This window comes from Nyctibius grandis, chromosome 5 (genome assembly GCF_013368605.1).
Source record: "Nyctibius grandis isolate bNycGra1 chromosome 5, bNycGra1.pri, whole genome shotgun sequence".
Classification (NCBI taxonomy): domain Eukaryota; kingdom Metazoa; phylum Chordata; class Aves; order Nyctibiiformes; family Nyctibiidae; genus Nyctibius; species Nyctibius grandis.
Window position 1 is genome coordinate 12,751,310 of NC_090662.1, and position 10,254 is coordinate 12,761,563.

General features: G+C 36.5%; 1 protein-coding gene across 2 annotated transcripts in view; it reads right to left on the reverse strand.

Moving 5' to 3' along the window:
• CD36 (CD36 molecule (CD36 blood group)) overlaps positions 1 to 9,789 on the reverse strand; it is a 31,772-nt gene extending 21,983 nt beyond the window's left edge. Inside the window, exons 1-2 of one of the 2 annotated variants that reach the window (XM_068400404.1) lie at positions 9,586 to 9,789; positions 5,345 to 5,578 (exon numbers count right to left, since the gene is read on the reverse strand). In XM_068400404.1, coding sequence (XP_068256505.1) covers positions 5,345 to 5,464 — 120 coding nt within the window. In that variant the 5' untranslated portion in view covers positions 5,465 to 5,578; positions 9,586 to 9,789. The remainder of the gene's footprint in view (positions 1 to 5,344; positions 5,579 to 9,585) is intronic. The other variant, XM_068400403.1, reaches the window with a different exon arrangement.
• Between the last annotated feature and the right edge of the window lie 465 nt (positions 9,790 to 10,254).

The window sequence follows — 10,254 nt, forward strand, 5'->3', positions numbered from 1 at the left end:
ACACAGCCAAGTTCATCTCATGACCTAACTGTGCAAGGTCCGACACAAATTGTTTCCCACACAATTTTTCCCCCACTTGTGTTTGTCAACAGGCAATACATAAACTCAAGAAATGCTGAGCAGTCAGCAATAGAAGCTTGCTGTACTTTGTTGCTTTACGCTAAATTCAGCTATCATGATTTCTGAAGAAATACAAAATGTAAGACAAAGTTGCTGTCTTGACAAAAGATTTGGCCAGATGGACAAAAGATGCCATTTTCTGGGAACTGGGAGATGCCATGAATACTTTAGGCTGTAACAAAATTGTTACTAGTTTATGTCTAGTGTTGTATGTGTTGAGCTGCATGTGCAAGCTGGAGGAAACAAACAATACAATCCTGTGAAACTGAATAAGTTAAGTTCCAGGAAAGCAAAAAATCTTCTTCCATTTTGCAGCTGAAAGTAAGAATAGCCATTTATTGCTTTTTAAGTGATGATTATTAGCTTATTAGCCTTTCTATTCAAGCTTTGTTGGATCAAAACTTTTAGTCCTTTTTAAGTCCTTGATCACAAAAAAATATGGAAGCCAATCAAGTTTATCATCGATAATGCTGGAATAAGTGTGATTAGATCACTTACACTCTGCTGAGAGCCAGTAGTTGCTTTAGCTTCATTAGTTTAGTTGAAGAAGTGGCATATGAATGTCACAAACACAATTTTAAATTAGAAGTGTTTCCTATACCTCCAGTAGCTGAGGAGATACAATCTGGCCAATCAGAGATAACAGATATGCAGACAGACAGATGGATAAACATAGCAATAGCTAAAATTGATAGCTTTATTTCTAAAAATAGCAGAGACTAACCCTGAGGACTCTACAGAAAGCCTGCAGCACTGGGGCATTGTGGCAAATCATACACCATTCTATATTATCAGTTCATCAGGAATTCAATATACTAAGTAACATTATGTGGCTTCTGTTAATGTCTGGAGCTCCCGCGCTCAGGTAGGAAGCAAAAGCTCTTAGGGAAGTAGTGATAAGGATTTTTCTGGCAAATGAATCAGCTACCAGTGGGTTTGCCTGGTTAGACCTAGCTGGAAAAAAAAAGCTGATCAGCTGAAAAACGATAAGTTTTATCATAACTGAAATGACGAGAATTTTGCCTAAATAAATAATATTGTTGTAAGAGAGGGAAAGGCAAAAAGCAGTAATTGAGCCATGTCAAAATATTTCTTTTCAACGATATCTGATGCAAGCTTTCTGATTTGTTGTTTTGAATCACAGAATCACAGAATCACAGAATGTTAGGGATTGGAAGGGACCTCGAAAGATCATCTAGTCCAATCCCCCTGCCGGGGCAGGATTGCCTAGACCATATCACACAGGAACGCGTCCAGGCGGGTTTTGAATGTCTCCAGAGAAGGAGACTCCACAACCTCTCTGGGCAGCCTGTTCCAGTGTTCAGTCACCCTTACAGTAAAGAAGTTTTTCCTCAAATTTAAGTGGAACCTCCTGTGCTCCAGCTTGCACCCATTGCCCCTTGTCCTGTCAAGGGATGTCACTGAGAAGACCTTTCTTTTTGATTTTTTTAATGTTAGACATGATAATGTCTAATAATAATGATAGCAGACATGATAATGCACAACCGAAATGTGTGGAGTCAATTAAAAAGGTACATTTTGATAGCCTCAAAAAAAATTTTTTTGTAAAGAACTCCAAAACTTTCAAGTTTCACTCCTAACTTACCAAGGACAGTTTTCTAAAACCCTAAGGCCTTCATGGAAAGGCATCTCTACCCTCTGGATAGATTCAGTGTTTGGGGAAACTAGGATTTTTGCCCTTTGGTACTGAAATCAAAGGCACCATTTAAGGGGGAAGCCTCCTTTCCCTGAATAGTATCAGAGCTGAAATAACTTAGTACTAATCTCATTCAGTGGATCCCTGCCAAGATGCTGCTGGTGGTGTCATTTTGAGTGTGCTCTTCAAGTGGCAGTTTCTTCAAAGAGGCTCTAAAAAGATTCAGAAAATGTATGTAATGTTGAAATTCTTTAAACCTGCTGGAGGCAGGAGTGGAAACAGCTTATCCCAAAAAGATCTGAGACACAGGTAGAGCAGTCTGGGGTTAGAGAAGATCACAATGTGTTTTGTGTTGAACCACAGATGTACGTTAATAAACTGGAACACATGAAGAGATGACACCTTGGTGTTAAATGTTGCATGTTACATGGACTTTGGGTTGTTCGCCTATGGACTGTTCATGGGTGGAGAAGAGCACCTGCCTGCTGGGAGATAACAGCCTATACTCTGAGAGTGTCTGTCTTTTCTAAGGGCACCTGAGATTGTCTATGCACTTGCAGATACTTTCTCTTTGCTGCAACAACAGTACACAGCCTTCCAGCAAAATATGTTCTGCAGTGGTTACTCAGGCTAATCTCTCAATGACTGCAATAAAGAAGAAATGAGGCTGGTAGGGTTTGGTAAGCTGCAAAGATGTGTGCTTAAGGGAAGCCTACTCAGGCTTCCGCTGCTAGCAGAACAAGAATGGTAAGAATTATTGATTGCATTGATTTTTGAAACTAAAGTTGTCCCTATTTATGAGGAGATGCCAAGAAGCTCAACTGGACTTGCTTGAGAGTAAGTTGATGACAATGTGATTTGACTAAATCTTGATAACATGTTAATTTATGACAATTTGACTTGTTATAGTATGAAGTGTCCTAAAACTATTCATTCAGGAGAAAAAAAATTCATTCAACATTTGTTTCTCTAATTCAGCAATAACATTTTATATCAAAATTCATTTCCCCTAGAAATGCAGATTTGGTCTTACTGTGTTGCTGTCAACTAGTGCAAAGAACTAGGATTTACTCTGAGATAGGATAGGCAGAGGAACAACTAAGGGGTCTTTTTTCAAGGTTTGAACTGTGCAGAATTAAAGACATGGTTTTGCTTATAATGGTGATATCTGGAACAGTTTCTCCCTTTTATTAAAAATATGTCATTTTGACATTTGTTTTCACCTAGTGGATGAGGACTCAAGTTCAGGCTTTGCCTCGTATGAGTCCAAATGGAAATATAAATGCTTACAGGCCATATCTGAGAGAACACCTCACTCATTAGTTTTTTTCCTGTCCTAGACATTCTTGAGAAATTCCAAAGAAAATTGTCATTGAAACTGATCTGTTTCTACCAAAAATTCCCTTAAAAAATGACATTTCCAAAAGTGAAAGATTTCAGAAATAAATGTGTTTTCAGTATGCTCTGCCCAGCAGACCTGTTTCCTTTGCAGTCAGTTATTTATCTCAAATATAACTGCAGTGAATAACAAATATTTGTTTTCCTTACTAGCTCTTTCACCAACACAAGTAAATCAGAATTAGTTAGAGTCAAGTCCCTCTTGAGCATGTGCTGAACTGATGACATATTGCAGTTGTTGCACCTTGGCATAACTTTTCTGAAAAGGAATTGTCTTAGAGTCTCATGGTCTCACTAAATAGTCAACATGATAAATAGGAAAAAAAAATCTAGTATGACTTATGCTTAGGAAAAAAGGTATCCGTTTACTTAAAGAAATAAATCCCCTACATATCTATCCTTTTATTTTTTATATGAATACTGGTACAAATTTTCCTTTTTGTATATACCAAACAAGCTGCCTTGAAATAGGTACAAGCACAGAATCACAGAATGGTTTGGGTTGGAAGGCACCTTAAAGATCATGTAGTTCCAGCCCCCCTGCCATGGACAGGGACACCTTTCACTAGATCAGGTTGCTCAAAGCCCCATCCAGCCTGGCCTTGAACACTTCCAGGGAGGAAGGATCTGAAAGCATCACAGCTGAAACATGATCACAATGCAGAAAATTATAAAGAGGTTGAGGAAAAAAGTACTCTGTCTAATACTTTACCACTAAGAACTCATGCAGGTATAATTTCATACATAGATATTTGCAAACCATGCTGTATAACTGGTTCATTATTATAAGTAAACAGATGAACACATAACATTGCTAAGATGTGTAATTTGCTTTGAAAATACTTAGTGGCATAAGACAACACTTTGGATTAACTCGAAGTAAACATTTAATGTAAGGAGATACACATTTTTAAAACATGCTTTCTAGAAAACTTGCTATCCTCAATATGTCGATCAATTAAAATTGTTTGCAAATATAGAGAGCATGACATTTTTGTAAAATGTTGAAAGTGGGTGAGATGTTATCTAGTGAAAATTACTTTTTTATTCTCTATAATTTTTAGAATTCCATTAAAAATACAATAAGAATTGGAAAATTTCTCTACAGTTAGGTTTCACTGAGTTTGCTGACAAAATTAAAATGTTATGTAGAAGCCATTTTTTTCAATGTTTTAAAAAAGTGATAGTAGAAGCTAGGTAAGGCCTTAACAGACAGTTTAACATTTCCTGACAGTTCATATATCCACCTCCTCAATTGATTTCAATAGGTGTTAAGGGCAGTCTTCCAGAAGGGGTCTTTGAATAAGTACCTCCAAGATCTCCACAGTCTTCTGCGACACAGCAGATCACTGGGAGGACTAACCAACAGCCAAAACCCTTGAGGCTTCTAGATTCTCAGCTGTAGGAGAGCCCACCTTGGCTGCAGTGACCCGAAGGAGACTCCATGTCTCCATGGTAGACACCCCAGGGCTTCCATGGTCTTTCACTCCAGATTACTCCATGATTTAGACCCTCATTTATACACCCTTTTCACCAAAGATTTAACAAATTAACTTTTAATTTTTCTTTAAAGACAAAACTAGATTTTAAAGAAATAAAATCATCTAAAAAACAGAAAAAAAATGTGTCTGCCAGGTCTACCACACTCTACGATTACTCTTCACATTCCTTGAATGTGGAGCACATTGGCTTGGATCATAGTCACAGAATGTGAGCTGAACGCATGTAGGTGTAGGATTAGATTCTGCATCAGAAGTTTGTTCAGAGTACTTGCAGTACATAAATATAAGTGCATGGAGTGAGTACCAAAATAAGAAGAAAATGCAGAAAAATAAAGAAACTAGAAACAAACATCATTAAAATAAAAATGAAAAACATTTACTGCTAAATTACATTACTGAAAATACATCTTGAAACCAATATTTTGGCTTCTCATGTAATGCATGAAAGACAGCAAGCAAGTAAACATGGCAATATAATTAATATATGAAAAAAATATTGCTGCAGCATCTATTCCCAGGAAAGTGTGGATTGCATATATTACAAAAACTAGGTTTAGTAAAGAAAAGGAAAAAAGCAGAAACAGAACACAAGATTTAGCAATAATAACTAGTCAATAACCACAAACCATATAGATTGAAAAAAAAAAAAAGAAGGAAAATTTTGTACCTTTTTTATTGCTTTGCCTATAAGGTTATCTCCAAGTGGTATCAAAACTCCTCCGAAGATAGCCAGCACAGCACCGATGACGGCCCCAGTGAGGAGCCCACAGTTTCTGTTACAGCCCATTCCTCTCCTTTTTCAGGGTGCAGACAGACAATGTAAAAATATCCTTGCTGTAAGGCTTGATGCTTTTTTCTCACTTGTTAGTCCCAATAGACTCACTGATCTTCCTGAGAGAAGCTGCCAATATAAGGAGAGAGTGAACAAAAATCACATTCCAAAGGTCAAAGTACAAAGTGCATGAGGTGAAGCAGGTAGGAAGATAAGATGTCAAAATCAGACAGACAGTGGCAGCCAGTGACAGGAAAAAAAAATGTTGCACATACCTTTGGCAAGCTAGTCGCTTGTTATAACATTATCTTTTTTTGATTCCAGAAGACCGATAAGTTCTTCCATCAGGGTTTGTTTTTTTTTTTGGTTCTCTTGCATCAAGGCAAACTGACATCATTATTAGTCAGTTGACACCCTTCCTGAGGCAAGTACCTTCTCTAAAATCTCTCTGTGCCAAAGGAGGAGGCTACAGCCTTCTGCTTTTATCAGAGCCTGCAATGCCCATGGCTCCCACTTCAGGCAGAACCAGGAGTTTACACCACTAGTGCGAGCTACCCAGGCTGTTTCTGCATTATGCCAGTAAGGAAGCCCTCCGTGTCCATCAGCACCTTGGGGTGAACGGCAGCCTCTAATGGGATGCACCTACGAGAAGCCTGTCTTTCCAGATCTCTGCCAGCCCACAGTCTACTACTGAAGGGATAAAACTTTGTTTCAGCAACTTCATGACAAAGTCATGACTGGATTTTCTTTTAGAGCTGCATTCTTACCATCACCTAGTTTTGTCAATCCCAGTTGCCTTATGGAAAGGCAGACTTCTTAAATCAAGTCCAGATTTTGATCTTTGAGAGATGTAACACCTTATATTTCAAGATCATTCCGTCTCAGGAAAAAAAAAGTTTGCAATTACTCATTGGAAAATAACAGTTGCTGGTAATATGCACTAACATGTCTTAAGATCTGTCCCCCAGTGAAAGATATTGTAAAGAAAATTAGAATGATACCAGTGCTGAGAGATATGGTAAAACATAAGCTCCCAGTGATATTTTTTCCTGTTTGTTACTGATTATGAATAACTGAGACAAAGAGCTGCCTAATTTGCAATTTATTCTTGCTCAGGAATTAATCACATTCACAGAATTTGCAAGTTTGTTATTTGCTGTAGACCTCCAGCTAACAGAAATTCTGTTTTCTATTTTAGACGTCATTATTCATATCTTTTTTATTCTTACCAATTTCTGTTTGTTAACATGTTGTGATCATCTCTAAATCAATTTTAAAGCAGATATTAGTTGCACAGTTAATTACACATTCAAGGCCAAACACAGAGAGCAAAGGAAAACAGAAAGATGGAGTGGAAGAACAACTCAGCCTGAATTCCCAGTTTACTCATGAGAATTAAAGGGCTAAAAAATCTTCATGGATTTCTAAATAGTAAAGCATGTGTAGGAATAGCATGTGTTTTATTTTTGTAAATGCAGTTATGAGGTCCTTTTATTAAACAAAGACACATACAGCATGCACTGACATATAAGGTACCATGGTGAGCAGGATAATGATGTGTCCTCCCATGTCCTACTAAGCTCACGATCATATCATGTCTGTACCTGAGCCCAGACTGCTCCTTTTATCTGCATTGGAAACACCTTTTGCCTGCTCTTGCACTAGCAGCAGTTTGTGGCTTCCTTGCCATTAACAGTGACTATTTCTCTACATTTGAGCTCGTTTGGTATTTTAATGATTTCTCCTTGGATACTTGCAAGGAGAATGATCAAAAGACTACTTGCAATCTCAGAAAAATGCCCTTCCTATAAAAGTCAGCCAGTTCATCCACCTGCCACCACGTCATTCCTTGTGGCTCCCCCATCAAAACTTTACCCTTTGATTGCTTTACTTGCATATAGAAGGGACCAAGAAAGAAACCAGATTTTGACTTTCACTAGGGACTGAGAAGAGTCTCCTTACAGCTGTAACCCTGGCTTTTCTGCTGGAGGAGGTACATCTTATTTGAACCGCAGGTTTACTTAATTGCTTTCCTCTCTACCACCTCTGTTACTCTATGCCTTTGCACAGAACAGCAATAGAAACTCATCAAAGGAGCAACATTGAGAATAAAATCAATTTTCCCAAACTTTTCATGGAACTTGTTGCACTTTTCACAAAGATAATTGAAAGACGACTTGGCTGAATTATAAAAACACCAAGATATTAAAGGCTCTTAGATATAGTGGATAGATGCATACTGTGGCTAACAGAAAACTTCAAAGCAAACAGAAGTTAGAAATTCATTAGACCTGAAGAACTTTAAGTGAAAGTCACCAGGACCAACTCCCATATCTTTGTAGACATGTTCAGATCAGGATCTTTAGTCTGGCATAAACCAGAACTGTAATACAGCTATCAACTCATTGGTTAAGTGGTGTGGGGATTTAAAAATCTGACTGCTGTTACATATTGTAGCAAACCTAAGGAGTAGCAGAAATTCTCAATTAAATCAAATTCTGAAAAGTACATATATCAAGTTGATTTTTTCCCCTATGCTATATATTCTAGCAGATTTTTTAAAAATAGTGGAAATACACATTTTAAAACTTAAAATGGAAATTATCTCTTCCATAAGTGTTTAAAGAGGACTTTTAGATATTGTCTGACTTTTTTTCTTGGCTTACACACTGAAGCTTTCAAACTCAACAGAAGTACACCTTCTACCAAAATACATGTCCATCTAAGTTTCTACATGCTCTTCCAATTGATTTTTTTTGTGTTAGGCAGACTAGGTAGCTCTCATGAGTACTAGCAATAAACAGCTAGAAAGCAACCCGCTGCTAATAACTTCTGTCTATTCCAAGATTTTGCAAATTGTAAAATATTCACCCTTCTCCCACCAAACACAATGCAATAGCAGTCTAGACATATCTCAATTTATGCAATTCAAATTATCCATTACACAATCCAATGAAGAGCACTCACAACATAACACTCGATTTCACATAGAAGTCAACAAGCTATTACAATGTGTTATAACTGAATGTAAAATATGAAGATTAAAATAGAAATTTCTAATAAGAACGCAGTTGTGTTTGGGAATTCATATTCAAGTGAAAATAATTTACCTTAAGCAGAATAGAAAGTACCAGAACAAAATCAGATATTGTCTATGAGACTATAGTATCATTCAAACTTAGATTTGACTAGAGGATTAATACGACTATTCACCCCATTCTAGAGTGTTTGGTATGTACTTTTTAATATTGTTTCAAAAGTCCTTAATAGAATAATGACAATGGAAATGGTCCATTCAAATCTCTGAAAAGACAATTTATAAGCAACTGAATAGAAGGAAAGATGCAAAATGTTATTAAACTTTTTCTTCCCTACTTAACTTATACTTCTGTACATGTCAGTTTAAAGCAAGCCCTTATAAAAATCAAAGAATATTATCTGTATTTTCTTAATGATTTCTCCAGCTCTAATAGTAATTTTTAAACATTGCTTGACATGACATTACTTCAGTTCTCACAGAGAATCAGATTTATTGCCCCAAATGAGAGCAACTACATAGGGAAGAAGCAGTGTGTAAAGTGAAAATTAAAATGGGTTTTGAAAATTCCTATTAAGAGTTTCAACTCAAAACCATAGTATTTCTTTAAATATAATTCCAGTTTCTCTAAGGTCAAATGGTGGGATTAAAAATCCTGAAATTATTAATAGATATATTTGCAGGGAAGAGGTTATCTCTACTTCTTTTTTATTTTTTTTAGGTCTTTGACGTACTTTGAAATTATAGTTTGAAGATAAAAATATGCAATAGTAAATGCTACAAATATTACTTTAAACAGATGCATTTCTTATGAACTCGCATGACTCCAGAACTGTAGTTTCAAGAATATTAAATATCAAAAGACAGAATGCAATTGTGAAAGCCAGCAATACTGAACATAAAATACCGTTGCTAACATAGTAATGAAGCATTTCACTAATACATGCAAAATTTCACTGCTTCTTGCAAACAGCTTTGCAAAATCCTCTCGTTTTATTTTATATTACAAATAAATATTTTCAAGAGCTTTCCACCAACTGATCTTAAAAGTATTCTGTAGAAAACCCTCTGATTTTAAACATTGTACCATACGACTCACCTTGAATAAGGGCAACTGACTTTTCAGCTGAACGTAGAAGTACTTAACACATGACTTGCATCAAGTTACGAGAAGACAAGCAGCTAAATCTTCCCACCAAGCACACAGCCTCTAAACTCCGGGGGAGTGTTTATATATTCCAAGAGACGTCAGTTCCCTCTCTATCTTTTTGCCAGAAGAAAAAGTTAAGTTGTATCGGTGCTGGGGTAGGGGGTGTTATTTTTACAGTCTGACTAAAAGCCACTACCTACATCTCGTGGTAATATACTCAGCAGCTGCAATCTTTGTCAAATTTTGATCCAAGTGAGTCAAAGGTCAAGGAGACAAAAGGGTAAATTACTTATTTGGTTCCTGGTCACTTCTCTAATATCCATTTGTTTTAAAACTGCTCATATTAGCAAGTTATGACTAACCAGTTCCTGAAAGCTTCTTTAAGATACGGAGTATTTTCAAAAATTCTTTTCTATATAGCATACTTTTCTCTATAAACAAAGCCTTATTACTGCAGTAATTCTCTGTTCAAATACAGGCTAAACACCTTTGCAGCTTAATCATCGTGATAGTTTATTTTCAAGTAATAAAAATCAGGAAATGTCAGAATATTTTTAAAAGGCTATTTTTTTTCACACGTTAGATTACAGCATTTCCCCACAAAGTGCTAAGGCTCTT